Here is an 18,229-nt window from a genome sequence, read left to right as displayed (position 1 = left end):
CAGCTCGTTCACTCCAGGCACCTCTGTGCCTTATGGATGCCCCTTCTAGCCATCAGCCAAGCCCTGCTTCTGGGGCTGACACACAGGCCCCAGCCTTAAGAGATGGAAGGAGGATGCCCTCTTTCATCTTCATTCTGTCACTCAAGTCCCGCTCGTCCTTCAAGGCCCAGTTCAGTCCCACTGCCACCACACAGCCTCGTGTGAGCTCATGCAGCACCCTTCCTGGAGCTTTCCCAGCATCTGACCATGATCCCAGGTGTAGGGACATTTGTCAGGAAAGTTTACACTGCCCTGGGTTGTCATCAGTGTGATACATGGCTGCCCTCCTAGACTCTAGGTCTATTCCCTCCATGGCTCAGTGAGAAGATCTTGGACTTTGGGGTCCTTTAGTCCTGGGTTAGAATCCTGGCTTTGGCCCCTAAACACTGTGAACCTAGAACAGTTTAAAACTTCCCTGAGCCTCAGCTTCCTGCTTGGAGATGAGAGTGCCGACCTATCCTTCAGGTTATTATGATCATTAAAGTAGGTTGATAGTCACACACGGCTCCCGTTGAGCCCTTACTCCTATCAGGCACCCTTCTGTGCACTTTCCCTGGGCTATTTCATTCTCTCAAAGCCCCATAATATAGGCACTATTAGTCATGTCCGTTTCAGTGACGAGAAAACAGATATCCAGAGGTTAAGCAACTTGCCTGTCACACTGCTAGCAAATGGCAGAATCGGGATTTTGATCAAGGCAGCCTGACCTGAGAGCCCAAAGCTCAAAACCCCAGTGTGCACACTGAGGTGGGGTCATCGTTTCGTTCTCACATGTCACGTAGTGCTGTGCCCACAGGCTTGTGGGGTGGGGCATGTGAATCACAAAGCCTGGGCCAGGCAAGGGGAGGAGTCCCTCCATTGTGTGGCATGGGATTGTGACACCGTAAATGGAGCCCAAGCCAGAAACACGACACAATAGAAAAGGCTCTCCCTAATAAGGAGGCTGAGCCAGCATCTCAGCTTCCTGCCAGGAAGAAACTTGCCAGGTTCTTGCGTGCAACCTTACATCTCAAGTTAAACCACCCGGCCGGTATTACGCTTGAACTTACCCTCCTGAAAACATCACCCTCTATACTTGAGGCTCTCTGGGGTCCATTTCTAAATGGTAACCATACTGTGTGGTTGCCATTACAGTAAAATAGAATTGGTATTGTTTTGAGGGTTTACTAAGACATTATCAATACCCAAGAAAACAATAAGTAACATTAATACAGCATTTACTGTATGCCAGGCTTTGTGAAGCACTTCACATGTATTGTATTACTCGATTCTCATAAAAACATGAGGCAGGCACTATTCCTACCCTTGTTGCCCTGGCGAGAAATTGAGCTTTAAACAAAGTACCGGTCCACTGCCAAGCAGGTAGTAAAGAGCAGAGCCAGGATTTGAACCCAGGGAGCCTGGTTCTAAAACCACAACCAACCATATTAGGAGACTCACTGAGGTTCTGGACATCCCCTACTTTGGACCTAGTTCTTTGGACTCTCATGCTTTTCAGTCTGGGAAATGGCGTGAGGGCTGTGATTTTATGAGTAAGAGATTGCAAGCTGCCTGTAGGATGGGTGTAGTGGGTGGGGCACCATCAGGTAACCTCTCCCACATGCTGATGCTTTTCTCTCTTTTCTGCCTCAGTGCCCCATGATACCTGCACCGGGCCATCCTGTTTCTCCTAGGCTTTATCTGAAGCCACAGTAGAGGGCCAGGCAGTTTACATGAGATTTTAGCTGCAGGAGCCAACACAGGTACCCCGGCCCCCAGTCTACCCCCCACATTCACCAGCCACGTGGCCTCAGACAGGTTTTGCAGACTCTCTTAGCCCCAGTTTCCTCGACTCCAAAAGTGAGATCATAAGGGCACCTACCACAAAGCGCTATTTTGAGGGTAATTGTGAAAGTACACTTATCCTAGCACTGAGCACACAGGAAGTGTTCAATAAATGCAATCTATTATTATTATCCTAATTTTCATTCATTCAACTCATTTATTGGTTCATACTTTTATTACTGCGCAGGATTACAAATGTCAAAGGTCATCCAGATACAAAGGCAAACTAAACAGGCCTTGCTTTTTGGTATAGAGAGACACGAGCAAATGAATCCCAGCATCGGGCAGAATGCAGTGCCTATGTCGTCAAGGTGCCAGCAGCATCTAAGAGGGAGGAGGAAAGAGTAGTGGGTTATAACCTGAGGGACTGGGGAAGGTTGTATGGCAGAGGTATGACAGGGCTTTCCCAGGAACAGGGTCTGGGGGAACAGCGTGAACGGAGCGGAGGACCACCAAAAGTGCAGGCTGGGAGGAACATGCTTCTAGTATCAGTGAACGTGGAAGGCTGTGCGAGAGAAGTCCAGAGAGGGACAGGAGAAGAAGGCATTTGATGTGTTGACACAGAGCCTTGACTTCACTCCTTAGGGAGCTACTGATGATTCTTGAGGAAAGGAGCAGCATGATTCAAACTGTATTTTAAGAAAATGACTAGAAACAGTATGAAGTATGTGTGGGAGAGGAAAGATAATGGGGACAGGAGAAGGAGTTAGACAGCTCCTGCGAGTACTTTGAGCAGTGTCTGACCACAAAGTGGACCCTGGGTCCCTGAGAAAAGGTTCGGCAGGCACGGCTGATCAAGGCAGGGAAGTGTGATTTATAACATCAATTTATAAATGTTTCTATTTTAAAGGTCGAAACAAAAACATTGTGGCCCCTTAAGTGCTGATCTTCAATTATCCCCAAACTTAAGGTGTTAGAAACCTATTCCCGCTCAGTGCCAGGTATTGGGAAGAGGACTTAGTCATCTATTCTTCTGGAGTTTCTTGGAAAACCCCAGTGGTTGCAGTATACTCTAATTTGGTATACATGAGGCCAAATCATAATTTAATAACTTTTTTTTTCTGTTAATGTCAAAGTTTGACCCATTATTTGGCTCCTAGAAGAAAGCTCTGTCTTAGCGCCTATCACGTTTTTCCCATGAGAGGGCGCTGTTGCTGCCACAGTTTAAAATCCGGCCACTCTGATCTAAACACCTCCTTCAGGCCCCCATTTTTTTTTTTTATTTTTTTTTTTAATATATGAAATTTATTGTCAAATTGGTTTCCGTACAACACCCAGTGCTCATCCCAAAAGGTGCCCTCCTCAGTACCCATCACCCACCCTCCCCTCCCCCCCCCCCATCAAACCTCAGTTTGTTCTCAGTTTTTAACAGTCTCTTATGCTTTGCAGGCCCCCATTTTTAATGTGCAATTCTTTTCCTTGTGCCTCTTTGGAGTCTACCCAGATCTGGAGTCAGTAGCCTGCCATAGCAGGGGCTAGAAATGGCAAGAAAAGATTCTAGAGAGGCTCTGGGGGTTTCAGGGACCATTCACTGGGCCCTCTAGCCATGGCTGCTTAATGGGATGCCTCTATGGGATAGTCGCTGGAGCCACACTGCCCTCTAGACCTGGGCCTGGTTGATCTGTACATAGATGAGTAAATTGTATTTAACCTCTAATGTCAGCGTATGTGATGGGATGGATGCTAAGCTTCTCATACTCTAAATGTGTTTTGGAGTAAAGGGGGTCAAATATTCTCCTTGGCTGTCATAATTCATATCAATTTTATTCTTCAAGATCCTCAGGTACTTGAGACCTGTTATATCCATTTTTACACTGCCTGCAGAGCCGAGGACAGGGCTTGAACCCTGGAGCTCAAAGACAGTGAGGCAGTGTGTCATTGGAGTTCAGAGCATGCACTTGGAAATCTACCTACAGGGTTCAACTCCTGGCTCTATTATTTACTATCTGACCTTGGGCAAATGGCTTATTTTCTCTAGGCCTCAGTTTCCTCGTAAGGTTTTGAGGGAGCTAATTGAGTGCAAAACTCTGATGATATTGCCCAGCGTGTAGTAAAGCACCAGGTAAATGCTTTTCAATAAGAAAGTCAAAGTTAGAGCTACAGAGAATCACAGAAGTGATCCCATAGATCTTAAAACTGAGGCCCAGAGATGTTAATTGTCTTGCCTACCCTCCAACTAGTTAAGAACAGAGCCTGCATGAGAGTTTTGGTCTATCTGACTCCCTGTCCAGTGCTCTTCCTACTATACCATCCATATATTGATTCAAAGCAATCCTTAGAAGCAGCATGGTAGGGATTGCAGGTGCCTCCCGGATCGTTCTAGAGTCCCAAAAGTGTTCCTTAACAAAAACGGACATGGTTCAGATGTACTGTTTCTCTGCTCAGTGGAATGTCCCTTTATGCTTTGAGAACTGATTTTTTCAAAAAAGAGGAGTCGAAAGTGGATGAACACGAGGTATGTGTAATAATCGTTCAAGGCCGAGGAAACAGGACCGGGAAGCCCAGGGGCAAGGAAGGTGGGCGCAGGGAGCTTGGGGACAGGGTGGAGCTGAGATTGACGCTTGTGCTTTCTGCTTCCCACATGCCACTGCAGAGGACCTTGCTGATGAAGAGGAGCAGTGGTCAGATGACTTTGTAAGTATTTGCTCCTGAGACCAGAAGATCATCCTTTCCGCCAGGGTCCGTGGGAGGCCTTTTGAAGGGCTTGTTTCTGAATTACATGCTCATAGTCAGCTGCACATCCCATCAGGGAGATGGCTGGGCTGGAAAGGCCACCTACAGACAAGGCGGCAAGAACCTCATGATGGCTGACTTGACCTAGCACCCCCATGTGCCAGGCTAAGTTCTTCATTGGCATTACCTCATGTGATCCTCCCCACAGCCCTGTGTGCAGGCATTCTTATCCCTGTCTTCAGTGCTGGTATTCAGAGTACTAACCAGCACAGCCAAAACATACGTTAGAATGTTTTTAAATATTTCTATATCAGTTGACAAATTCCTCTGCCCTGAATTCCTCAGTGTCCCATCGCTGCCTGGGCCTTATCCAGGAGCCAAACATCAAAAACCAGCATCAAAGAGTGAATGCCTGGCGCATCAGGGGGCCTCTGGGACACTCTTTAGGGCCAAGTCGGGACCTGAGCCATGCTAGTTGTCAAACATTGTGAATATCAGCCCTGCTCATTCTACAGGTAAAGAAACCAAGGCATGGAGAGTTTAAGTAACTTGCAGTTCCAAAATTCCAACCCAAGCCCTCAGGTCTCAAAACCTGGCTTTTAAACTCTAAGGTGCTTGCAGTGACCAAGAGGACAGTAGCACATGCTGGGGGCCACAGACTGAGCAAGGGACCTGGCCGTGATGATAAGGAAGGTGATGTGTCAGAATTAACTGTCAACCTCTCCAAGGTGGCTCTGTAGCCCACAGGGCCCCAGTGCTCACTGCTCTCTTGAGTGAAGTCTTGTAGGGACAAGACAGCCTAAAAACTTTTTTGTAACAATTATTCCTCATTTGTATCGAATTCATCCAGAATGTTAGCCTGCTGCACTCTACACTTGTTTTATCTGGACAGGATCCAAGAGGGCCTCCACACAACCACACACCCCATTTTACAGATAAGGAAACCAAAGCTAAGAGAATGAAAAGGACTTGCACACAGAAATTCAGTTACTCAGTGGCCAGTGTAATGAGAGCCCAGGACTTCAATCCAGTGCCCAGAACTGAGTCTGAGCCCAGCTCCATCCACACTGTGCACACCACCTGGAGTATATTCAACGTATCATGAGACAGGAGTATCTCCCTTCTCAACTGCAGAGCGAAGATTTGTAAAAAAGAGGGGATGACAGGGGTTCTCTGCAGGTCAGCTGGGTGTGGAGTTCCTCCCAGGGCCCGGCAGCCGCTGGTCCCTCCGAAGCGCTGCCGCTGCGCCCCCTGCTGGCCGCACGCGCCCAGCCACGTCTGAAGCAAAGCTGAGAGCTGGTCCACAACCACAGGGAAATCAAGAAAATGGAGCTCGCAGGCTGGAGAAAAAGAGCACATGGTAGGGACTTAGAAAATACAAATAGAGTCAGCCTGGAGAGGAGAGCGTGACTCGTGTCCCAAAGCCAAACAAGCAAAGGATTAAGATACCTGCCGTAATAAAGATTGAGTAAACATTCACTCACAATTATTTTGACCTTATTGGATTCCCATTGTACACAGAATGAAATCCAGGCTTGTGGCCTCCAGGCCAGATGAAATCCAGCCCCTGCGGACCTGTCCGGCCTTCCTTGCACCACCACCCCCAGCAGGGCCTTGTCCATTACGGCCCAGATGCACAGATCTGCCCTTAGTCTCACAGCAGGTCAAGGTCATGCCTGCTTGGCAATTTGACTCACGGACCTTGGGCAGACGAAGGAAGAGGGAAGAGAGGAGAAACCAAAGGGTGTCCCCATTCTTCCTCATTTGCTCTGCTCCTTCTTGTCCTTCAGGCTTGGCTTAAACGTCTCCTTCTCAGGAAGGCCTTTCCTGCAGCCGAGGTAGAACCCCTCCTCCCATTGCTCTTGAGGTCGCAGCCCAGTCCTCATGGGCGTTACAGTCTGATGGGCAGCCCCGTGTCAGCGTTGGCCTGCCAAGAGCAGCTGACACAGAGGCGCCCCTCCTCAACCTCCTCTGCCTCTTCGGCCAGCCCGGTCCTCTCAGGCTGCTCTGCCCAAGGGGCTGTGAAGACCCCTGTGTCCTTCCCAGGAGGCACACTGCTCCCTAGCCTCCAGGTGATCAAGTCTTGGGAAGCACGGTGCCTGCTCCGATGAAAACTGAGACAAAGTGGGCCGCCTGAACTATCTCCCCCTCCCAGGCACAGGCGTCTGGGCGCCTACTGATTCTTTCACTTTCCAGATGGTTATGAAGCACCCGTTTCTCAGCGCGTTAACTGCTGTCTCCCTGGGATGCTGCAGCCACAGAGACGGGCCTTTTGGTTGCCCAGGATGAGGAGGGGCCCCGACCACTTCAGGCTGGCTAGATGAGACTTTCAGAGCCGGGTTCTTGCCTCGGGCTGCTTTTCTGCTCTCACTCCACCTTTCAGGCCGCCTGTTTGAGAACAGTCACTACTTCTTCAGAACACAGAACAGCCCCAAATTATTCAACTCCTCATGCCTCAGTTTCTCTCATATGATACTGGTAAAGGGTAACTGAGGTATGCAGTACATAGAAATGTTAAAATAATCGTTATCATTCCCATTATTCTATTCACCTTAATTTCATATTCACGGTCAGGAAGGATTATTGAGCCTCGCTGTCTGCTGTTACTGAAACAGGGGTTTGGGAAAATCCCCCTACAAGACTTCTCTTACCTCCCCGCTCCCTGTCCCTTCCTGACTCTTCTGCTTTAGGACAAGGACAAGGACCCTCCTTGAGCTCCTCCTTCCTTCTATTCTCTCCCAATTCGCCTCCACCACCTTGGGAAAAGTTCCCTTTTCAGCCGCCTTTCTCTCTCCCTCTCCTGGTATTCACCCTCTCCCTCTCCTGTCCTCTCCTCCATGTCCCTACAGACTCAGGAGGAAAGTGGTCCTCACTCACTCGCTCATCCATACTGCGCTCCTGTCCTGTGCTGGTCCCTGCCACAGGCCCCGAGGAGACAGCAATGAAGGAACCACTGTGTTTGTGTCACACTGTACCTGCGTCGGTGTTGTGCGATTGCAGGTGGAAGGAGACAGGCCGAAAGGCAAGTGCATCATGCGTTCATTGGAAGCTCATGTACGAATCACGCAGTGTGTCAGGCCGTGTGGACAGAAGACCTCTGAAGTCTTGGATCAGATATTTCCTGCACGGGAATATACATATGGGTGTAGTATACCTAAGCGATCTCTGAACAAAATGCACAAGAAACTAGGAACTGCACCTCTGGGGAGAAGAACTGAGAGCCTGGGAAGGAGACTTGACATCCTTTTGAACTATTGCTGTGTGAATGTATTTCCCATACATATTGAATATTCAATATTCGATCATTTCAGTGAAGACTTAGCTAAAATTTATCTTTAAAACAAGAAAAACAAAAAGAAAGAGAATGGACTCCGGGTCAGGTGGAAGCCTAGCCCCTGCAGCTTATCAGCTCTATTAAAACACACACACACACACACACACACACACACACACACACACCTCATCTCCTCAAAGGTATCTGTATATTCTATGCAAACCTTTACCCTTTCCATATTAATCTTTTTCCTCAACCGTCAGCATTCATGATAAACAAAACCTATTGGTTATTCTATTTTATTGCGTCCTTTTTCTGTCTTCTAAAAATGTATTTTATCTCCGACTGTTCTTCTTTGCAGACACACAGAGTTTCAGCCACCCTTCCTGTTAAATGGCCCACATGCTCCCCCAGGATAGTGGTTCAGGTGATAAATTCTGGAGGCAGAAAGGCCCGGCCTCAACCCCAGCTTTGCCTCTGATGGCTGCCCAACCTTGCTTAGCCAACCCTTCCAAGCCTCGCTCTCTGGTCCCTACGCTGGGGGAGCAGCTCCCGCCTCCTAACGCCAGAGCTGTCGCGATGGCTGAGCGCAGACAGGGCACTGAGCATTCGGTGTGCATTTGCAGGACAGTGACTATGAACACCCGGACGAGCATTCGGACTCGGAGATGTACGTGCTCCCCGCGGAAGAGACCGGGGACGACAGTTACGAGCCGCCGCCCGCCGAGCAGGAGACGAGAACCGTTCACCCAGCCCTGCCCTTCACCAGGGGCGAGTACATAGGTGAGGCAGCCACACACACCCCCAGACCCTGGGCGCCCAGCCTGCCAGGCATGGGGGAGGGGGGTCGAGCCGGGCTGGCAGGACGCTGAGTGCCTCCCACCCTGGCCACCCCCACGTGGGTCATCTGCTCACTCACAAGCCAGGGAGCCCCAGATGGAATGTTTGCCTGGGGGAGGGGGAAAGCTATCCCTTCCCAAGTCTCCAAGGGTAAAAACGGGTAAAAGACAAAAGGTGCACACCCTGACGGTTGCCCCTGCCCCACCCCAGCCCAACTCCAGATAATCCCATGAGAAATCAGCCCTGAGGTTAGTACCTGCTTCTTTGGGGGTTTCCCGCACACAAGGTTCTGGAATTTCTTTTGCGACGTCTGTGCAGAACGAGGATGATCTTCAGGGATCCCAGTATCTGCCAATGCCCCCGTTCCTTCATGCCCACCCCTACGCAGGCAGCCCACACTCTGAGTCTAGACTGTGGGTTTTCAGCTGGGAGTGGAGGTGGGTGAGGAGCTCTAAGTGTGGAATCAGCTGTAGGTTAAATGGGCACAGCTCAGGTGTCGCCTCCAGACCTGAGTGTGACTCTTACTGTCCCCCAGGAAGAAGCCTGGGTTGCAGGCGACTAAGTTCAGCAGAGGCGTGGAGGGGAGTGTGTCTGTGATGATCACGGTGACGCCAGCATTTGTACAGAGAGCCCTTACGTGTAGAGGACTCTGTGTCCATTATCACTGCCGTTAACTGCCTCCTCCCGGGGCACTGAGCATGGACCCTTGCTTCATGCCACAACTCACCTGTTGAGCACCTACTGTGTGCCACAGCTACGCTGAGCCCGGAGCTTTCAACAGCAAGCAAGACAGACACACTCCCGGAGTGTTTGTAGCTCACAGCGTCGTGCTTCATAGTCGTGGCCTACTTCACCCTCTCGAGAAGCTTACGGAAGAGGCATCCGTCCTCACTTTACGAAGGAGGAAAGTGAGGTTCGGAGGAGTGAACCGCTTTGGGGAGTGGCAGAGCTGGGACGCACGCTGGGCTTCTCAGCCCCCGAAGCCCTGGCTCACCAGATTTGTGACCTTGCTCAAGCAACAGAACCCTGGGAAGGAAGGGGCTGCATTAGGCCCATTTTATAGGCCAGCAAACTGCAATTAAGGGGAGGGGGCGCAGTGGCTCATTCGCGGCCACGCTCTTCAAAGCCTGTCTTGTGTATTTTGCTACTTTTGATGGGCTTAGATCTTACATTAAGAAATCCCAGCAAACTCTAAGAGCTGCAAATAAAACTAGAAACCCTGACAGAGTTATGGGCACAGCAAAGTGGCTGACCCGGAGCCCCAGCCCGACCACAACACCCAGAGGGAGCCTTCCAAGGAGACATCCAATGTGAAGCGAACGGCACACCTTGGACAGGGCAGGAGCTGGCACCGGGGGGGGGGGGGGGGGGGGGGGGGGGGGGGGGGGGGAGAGCAGGGGGTGGGCCTGGCGGCCAGGTGGTGGGGGCGGGGGGCAGCCTCATGAAGTTAAGGTGGGGCAGAAGCCAGTGTGAGTGCCTGGGCTGCTCCCAGGATGGGGACATGCCAGGTTCCTCCTGTGCTAAGCTTTCCCTACAGCGTATCAGTCTGCAACGTGCTCAGATTCCACTGAGCAGACTCCCTGTTGCCTAACGCCTCGGCCATGTCACATCGCCGTATTGGTCCTATGGATTAGTCATCCACTCTGCCAGGCACTGCTCCCACAGCTTGCACTGCTTTCTTCCCAGTCCCTACAGTGGCCCTCTCAGGTGGATGTTATGATCCTCACTTTCCAAATGAGGAATGTGGGGGCGCCTGGGTGGCTCAGTCTTCTAAGCCTCTGACTCTTGATCTGGGCTCAGCTCATGATCTCAAGGTTTGTGAGATCGAGCCCCACATCAGGCTCTGCACTGATGGCATGGAACCTGCTTGGGATTCTCTCCCCCTCTTTCTCTGCCCCCATTCTCAAAATAAATAAATAAAATGTTTAAAACAAAACAAATGAGGAATGTGAGTCCCAGAGAGGCTGGATAATGAATAACTAGCCCAAACAGAGCTCAGCCAGTGAGGGGCAGAGCAAAGGACCCAACTCAGGGCCATTTGGCTTTGGGGCTTGTGTTCCTTCCCTGACACATGCCGAGGACAGTTCCCGACAAGGGGTAACTCAGGGGCCCTCCATGATGGAAGGGAAATCATTGAGAGGAAGAATGTGTGCGTTCACTCAGATGAGTAGCTGCAACCCTGAATCCACCTTAGGATAACCTGAGAGAGGGGCGCCTGGGTGGCTCAGTCGGTTAAGCGCCCGACTTCGGCTCAGGTCACGATCTCCCATTTTGTGATTTGGAGCCCCACGTTGGGCTCTATGCTGACAGCTCAGAGGCTGGAGCCTGCTTCGGATTCTGTGTCCCCCCCTCTCTGTGCCTCTCCTCCGTTCACTCTCTCTCTGTCTCTCGAAAATAAACATTAAAAAATTTTTTAAACAATAATAATAAAAAAAGAATAACCTGGGAGACTTGAAACTATTAATGCCAAGACCTTCCTCACAAGTTCTTCCCAGTATGTCTGGGGTGGGGCCTGGGCCTTACCATTTTCTTGAAGTTCCCCAGGTGGTTCTTCTATGTAAGGAGGATTGAGAGTCACTGCCCTTAAGGGTTCATAGAGCAAAGGGAACCTTCGAGGAGACACCCCTCTCGGGCCTCCCTGCTGCCAAGGTCAGCCATCCACTCTGTCTGGCAAAGTGCAGCGCCGTAGGCTCTTCTGAGTCCTATAGCCGTCATTCTCGTGGGAGAGTGTAATGTAAGGAACAGGCAATTGAAAATTTTTGCCTAACATGTCATTTTACGCTTTTAAGGACTGCCTGGAATAATTGTTGGCGACTACAAAGATGTGCGTGGTTTTATACTTGGGTGCAGGGAATGGTCCAGAGCCCCCCTCTCATTTTCTGTTTTGTCATTGTTCCTTCCAAGACAATCGATCAAGCCAGAGGCAGTCTCCGCCCTTCAGCAAGACACTTCCAAGTAAGCCCAACTGGCCTTCGGCAAAGACAAGGCTGACCTCCACTCTGCCGGCCCTGACTTCTCTTCAGAAACCTCAAGTCCCACCCAAACCCAAAGACCTTGAGGATGAGGTAACCTAAATCTGTCCTGAAGGCTTCCCAGTCCGAGTGGAAGGCAGGATGCAGGGGGAAGGGGGACCGGCCAGGACCGTCTGGCGTCTGACATGCCTTCCTCCTCCTCGCCCACCCCTCTAACTCCCCACCGTTAATCCCAAAGGTTTTCTTCTCTAAAAAACGCATGTATGGCCTTAGTTTAAGCACGTTCATTCCCAGCGCGTATGGGTGATACCAGCACTGGATCTGTGCCCCTCTGATTAGCCTCTTCGGGGTTTCCTGTGAATCTTCTCCTTCCTCCATAAATTTCTCTATCTTTACTCTCCTTTGCTTCTCTGCCCTGCCTCCTCTCCACTTCTCCACATTTCTCTTGCAAGGTGCACAGGAGCGCGGGAGGACAAATAACAGAGACTCTAGTCGTCAGAGACCCCACACAACGTGCATAAGAGCCCACACCTCACTTCCCGCTGCCTCTCACCCCCTTTTCCCTCAGCTGCCGCTATCCAGGGACCCACCTTTGCAGATTGTCCAGGACTCGACTCTGGGTTTCACTCATCAATCTCCCCTCTGGCAGCACCCAGCTTTTTATACGTCTTATTCCCTATGGAATTGCTCCTATTTGAAAACTAACCGGTAAACTCATTCAGACTGTTGTAGGAATGACTGATAAGGCCTAATATGTTGTGGCTCCCAGAGGTCCGCGCATTGTAAATAAGGGCAAAGTGAAGCCCTCGAACTTAGCCATCAGAACAACCCTATACCAGAACTCAGAAACGAAATCACAATAAAGGCAACTTCTAACCATAATCTTACTGCAGCTTTTGAAGAAATGACTTGTTTCTAAATGCCTAGAGGTGATAAAACCTATAGTGTATAAATATGTTGTAAAAACACCTTCATTTCCACCTTGATATAATTTATAGCCCAGCAGGGGAGGGAAAAGAGAAACTTTACTTTTTTTTTTTTTTATCTTTATTTTTCTTGAGAGAGAGACAGGGTGCAAGCAGGGGAGGGGCAGAGAGAGAGGGAGACACAGAATCCGAAGTAGGCTCCAGGCTTTGAGCTGTCAGCACAGGGCCTGATGGGGGGCTCGAACCCACGAACAGCGAGATCATGACCTGAGCCAAAGTCGGATGCTCAACTGACTGAGCCATCCAGGCACCCCAAGGGAAACTTTTAAATAAAATAGTGGCAGCATTTAGGCCCAAATTCCTGCTTTGACCCGTATTAGCTGTGCGACTTTGGGCGAGCCAGATAACCTCTCTGAGCCTCGGTTTTTAATCTCTTCAGATTATTTTAAGGATTTAGTGTTAGAACAGCACTAACTACAGTGCCTCACCCATAGAAGGATTCCCTGTGTCGTATGTTCCTTTCTAGCATATTCTAGATTCTTTACAAAATCCAATTTTCTAGTTTCTCCTGAAAACTGAAAGCCTGGGCAACACTGGGCCAGTCATGGCCTCAAAGCCGCTGAGCCTCATGGCAGTCCTCCGGCTCAGCTGTGAATCCCTGACCTTGTTTCCATTGGTCATAGTCCCCACCACTCGTCCAAGGCATGAACATGCCCTTCCTCTGCACACGTCCCCATGTCTCCCTGCCTGCCTCTGGAAGCGTTTTACTTTATGACTTTACTCTAGGGACAGTTTAAGTTTAAGTCAGAAAGTCAGCTGACAGAGAGAGAAAGGAGGTTTGCCAGTCCTCTGTCTGTCTGTCTGTCTGAGAGGTGATGCTGGCCTTTTGGGGTGAGAAGAGGGTGGCAGGAGGAAGCCGAGCAGGGGACAGGATGCAGAGACCAGCTGTTAGGGGCTCACTGTGAATTCTTTCAGTGCTTGGCAAATCTATATGAAGATATAAATTCAGACACAGCATACAAATGAATACTGTGTGTGTTATATAAGGCTCTCCATTTCTGTGAATAGCTGAGAGCAGACCCCCGTGGGGAGAGGCAGAGTTTTGCTAATAGTAGCCTTGTGGAGGTGGCTCAGGCAAGTTTGAACCAGTGGGAAAAGGAGAAGTATGGAGGCGGCTGCATTCTGGAATGGGCAGATGGACAGTCAAGATAAGAAAGAGGTTAAAAGCGAAAAAAATAGGCCAACATTAAGATCTGGCTGAACCATTAGATAGGAAAAGAAGAAGTCAAGCACAAGCATAAATAACTAAAAATACTTAGCTCTGCTGTACAGGTTACAGGAAAAGTATGGGGCACAGGCTAACCAGAGAGCTGGGGAGGGAGCAAAACATGGGAGGAAGAAGCACCTGTGCCCTAATGACACGAGTGGCCGTCACTTGAGTGCTAGGTGTCCACTGGTGTTCGGAGCACTTTGTATTTATCCCATTAAACAATCCCAAGAACGCTATGAAATCTGTACTATTATCTCCCCATTTTACAGATAAGGAAATGGTACAGATGAGGCGCAAAGGGGTTGAAGAACTTGTCCGAGGTCACAGAGGCCAGGTGTGGAGGTGAAGAAAGAGATGAGAAATAGCAATTATGAAGAGAGGGTAGAAATAAGACAGAAAGAGAAGGGGAAGGCAGGAAGGTCCTAGAATGTAGTGGATAAGAGTATGGGCGCTCGATCCTTGAACTGATACTTGAACCCCAGCTCTTCTACTTTTTACCTAAGAGGACGTGAGCCAGCTACTTCACTTCTCTGGGCCTCAGTTTCTTCAAGTTTCTTCATCTTGAAATGCAGCCGATAGTAGCACCTATATTATTGGGTGGTTCTAAGGATTGAGTGAAATAACACGTGTAGAGTACTCAGATGAGTTCCTGGCAGTAAGTGCTCAGTAAATGTTTGGTTTTTGTTTCTCCTGGTATCCTCCTTGGCTACCCCCAGATGGGTGGTAAAAACATTTGGGATCTGATCATCTCATTTGCTTCATGTCAGCATAAAATCACTTCCTCCCCTCATTTTCTGGTCAATTGATCATTGACAAGGTTGCCATGACCATTCGGTGGGGAAAGAATTGTTTTTTTAATTTTTTTTTTTAAAGTTTTATTTATTTCTGAGACAGAGAGAGACAGAGCATGAACGGGGGAGGGTCAGAGAGAAAGGGAGACACAGAATCTGAAGCAGGCTCCAGGCTCTGAGCTGTCAGCACAGAGCCCGACGCGGGGCTCGAACTCGCGGACTGCGAGATCATGACCTGAGCCGAAGTCAGACGCTTAACCGACTGAGCCACCCAGGTGCCCCAAGAATTGTTTTTTTAAAAAAATGTGCTAGGAGACCCGTATATCCACATACGAAAACATAAGAGTGGCCCCCGTCATATGATAGACAAAAAGTAACCAAAAATAGATCATAGGCCTAAAGGTAAGGGCTAAAACTATAATATTCTTAGAAGAGAACAAAGGTATAAATCCCTACAACCTTGCATTAGGCAGTAGTATCTTAGATACATCACCAAAAGCAGAAGCAACAACAGAAAACTTAGTTAAAATGGGCTTCAAAATGTAAAGCTTTTGTGCTACAAGTGACACCACCAAGAAATAAGAACAACCTACAAAATGGGAGAACAGTTTTGCAAATTATGTATTTGATAAGAGGTTTCTATCTAGAGCATTCAAAGAACCCAACCCAATAATAAACCCAATAATAAAAAAGACAGACAACCCAATTAAAAATAGGCAAAGGAGTCGAGTAGACTTTTGCCTAAAGAAGCTATAAAAAGGGGCAGTAAGCGTTCAAAAAGAGGCTCGACCTCATGAGCCATCAGGAAATGCGAGTCAAAGCCATAATTAGATACCACTTTACATCTCAGGATGGTTCTACTCCAAAAGGCGGACAGTCACAAGTGTCGGTGAGGATGCGGAGAAATCGGAGCGCTCGCACACTGCGGGTGGGAACGAAGAGGGTACAGGCACTTTGACAAACAGTCTGGCAGTTCCCCAGACTTAAACACAGAGCTACTGTACGACCCAGCAATTCCACCGCTGGGTATATTCCCGAGAGAAACGTACATCAACACAAAGACGCACACCAATGTCCACAGCACCATTATTCATAAAAGCCGGAAAGTGAAAACAACCCAAAGGTCCACCTGAATAATCAAAATGTGTTATATTCATATAACGGACTATCATTTGGCCATACAAGTGAGTGAAAGACTGACACATGATACGTGGTTGAAACCGGAAATTACTATGCTGTATGAAAGAAGTCACAAAAGACTATCTGTCGTGTGACTCCATTTCTAGGCAGTGCCCAGAATGGGCAGCTCTTAGAGACAGAAGGTAGATCAGTGGTTGACTGGGTCCGGGAAGGGATGGATGAGAAGTGACTAATGAGCACAGGGCTCCTGTTTGGGGGGATGAAAATGTTCTCGAATTAGATTAGGGTGATGCTTGCACACTCTGCGAATATACTAAAAACCACCCAACTATACACTTTACAAAGGGGAATTTAATGGTGTGTGAATTCTGTCTCAACAAAGGTATTTTCAAAATCCTTCCTCCCCAGACGATGAACGTGGAATGTACAGCCTCCTTCTCACTCGTTTCCGTACTTCTTCCAGGCTGATTATGTGGTTCCTCTGGAGGATGAAGACGAAAACTACATTCATCCCACAGAAAGCAGTTCACTCCCAGCTGAAAAAGGCAAGCGTTTGCAGTTTTAAGCTTTTTGCGGTGGATGGGGGCACGCGAGGCTGTCTGGTGACAAGCACCAACAGGGGGGACAGAAAGTCCGGGCCCAGGCCTCTCTCCTCTGTGGTCACGACATCTGCCTTCCGTGGGGGCCGAGCAGAGGCATCAGGGAGAGACCCACCTCTGTCCCACCCTTGGTCCCCCATGCCCTTCCACCCTGTCATACTCCCATCTCCAGTTATGAAGGCAGCTAGGTTCTTATTTAACTGTCCTCACGTAGAATGGATTTCTCATAAAACTGAATCCTCACAAAGCCGCAGGCCACCGTGTTGGCCTCACGAATATGGCACCGGAACAGTTTCTGCAGAGGACTGAAGAAGGAGCGAGATATGCCCGACTCTTTACATGTAGTGCTATCCCAAGCGATGAGAAACGTTTTGTTTGTAAGCCTTCCGTGGTGTAACAGGTGCCATTACAAGTGATCTTTAGAAGCCGGTGCCACATACCCCTGGACCGGGAGCAGAGCGGGGTGTGTTGACTCTGGAGCGAGTCACTGTGGAGAACATGATGCCTCTTCAAGTAACATTACTCACCTGATAAATGAGTCCAAAGTGGTCATTCTCTGTTTTTACTCTGCCATTCTGTAGCAACCCCTTCCTGCACTCCCCAAATGTTGCCAGCAACTTGAAGGCCCTCCTGAGCTACCCATCACCATGAAACCACAAACAGATATTAAATTGCGCCCCCAAACCCCACAGAATCCAAGAGATTGATTATTCCCTTAATCATTAATACATTTACTCTAAAGATGCTTCTTCGGAGAAGGCTTCTTTTCACGGCTTGTGTGTTTAACAGTTGTGTTTCCCGTTCTTTACAAATTTCCTGGTCTGACCCATCGTTCCCACGATGCATTTTTCCATAAGTGTGAATCTCCCTCAGCAAACTGTATTTATCATTGTTATATATATATATATATATATATATATATATATATATATATATGCATGTATTTGTGTGTTTAAGCTCCCACGGTGAATAGATCTACGAAACCAAATAACGCATCGAAGCCAGCCTCTCCTCCTGGGACAGCGTCAGGTAAAGTATAGGTGTGATTCGATGCTTTGTGTGTGTGTGTGTGTGTGTGTGTGTGTGTGTGTGTGTGTGAAACGATTGCATCTGGGGGGTTGGTTTTTAAATCTATTCCAAACAACATAAACAACTCAGATCAAGTATTAAGAAATAATCGCTTGTGTTTCCAAATTTCTTCATAAATTGTGACAGAAGGCCTTGGGCTCATCCTCATCCACTGTCTCGTAGCACCTATGTTGAGGGGCCCTCTCCCCCATATCCCAAGGCCTCTGTTAGACAGTCCTGGCTTTTCTCCTACTTCTTTGGGTACTTTTCTGGCTCCTTCTTTCCCCCTCCCCTGACTGAGGGTGTCTTCACTGTTCAGTCCTCAGCCCTCCACTCTTCTTTCAGAATATTGTGGTGGTTAAAAGCTTGGGTTTGGGACCAGACAGACATGGGTTGGAATCCCGGTGCTCCCAGTTACCAGCTATACCACTTTGGGCCTGTCCTTTGCCTCTCCAATCTTCAGATTTTCTCCTCCGTAAATGGAGATAATAGCCCCTGCCCTGTGACAGGAGAATTCTGGAATTGCCCAGGAAATCTTTAATGCGGTGCCTGGCACACGGCACATGCTTGGGAAAGAATATTCTCTTTCACTTCTTTGGGGTCCATCCATTCTTCTGGCCTCAGTTCTCTTGTCCAAGCCAATAATTCTCTGGTGTGCAACTTTTTAACTATAAACAAGATTTTTAAAAATGTTTATTTTTGAGAGAAGGGAAAGAGAGAGAGAAAGAGAGAGAGAGGGAGGTGGAGGGGCAGAGAGAGGGAGACAGAGGATCCAAAGTGGGCTCTGCGCTGACAGCAGAGAGCCTGATGCGG

At 48.8% G+C, this 18,229-nt stretch overlaps 1 protein-coding gene across 3 annotated transcripts in view; it reads left to right on the top strand.

Moving 5' to 3' along the window:
- BLNK (B cell linker) overlaps positions 1-18,229 on the top strand; it is a 75,641-nt gene that overhangs the window by 31,897 nt on the left and 25,515 nt on the right. For 2 of the 3 annotated variants that reach the window (XM_007080124.3, XM_042960009.1), the window contains 5 exons: positions 4,457-4,497; positions 8,437-8,593; positions 11,555-11,715; positions 16,213-16,294; positions 17,306-17,377. In XM_007080124.3, the coding sequence (XP_007080186.2) occupies positions 4,457-4,497; positions 8,437-8,593; positions 11,555-11,715; positions 16,213-16,294; positions 17,306-17,377 (513 nt within the window). Of the gene's footprint in view, positions 1-4,456; positions 4,498-8,171; positions 8,238-8,436; positions 8,594-11,554; positions 11,716-16,212; positions 16,295-17,305; positions 17,378-18,229 lie in introns of all 3 variants that reach the window. The other variant, XM_007080123.3, reaches the window with a different exon arrangement.

Source organism: Panthera tigris, chromosome D2 (assembly GCF_018350195.1).
Source record: "Panthera tigris isolate Pti1 chromosome D2, P.tigris_Pti1_mat1.1, whole genome shotgun sequence".
Lineage (NCBI taxonomy): Eukaryota > Metazoa > Chordata > Mammalia > Carnivora > Felidae > Panthera > Panthera tigris.
The sequence above is the reverse complement of the archived record's forward strand: the minus strand, read 5'-3'. Positions and strand labels throughout refer to the sequence as shown.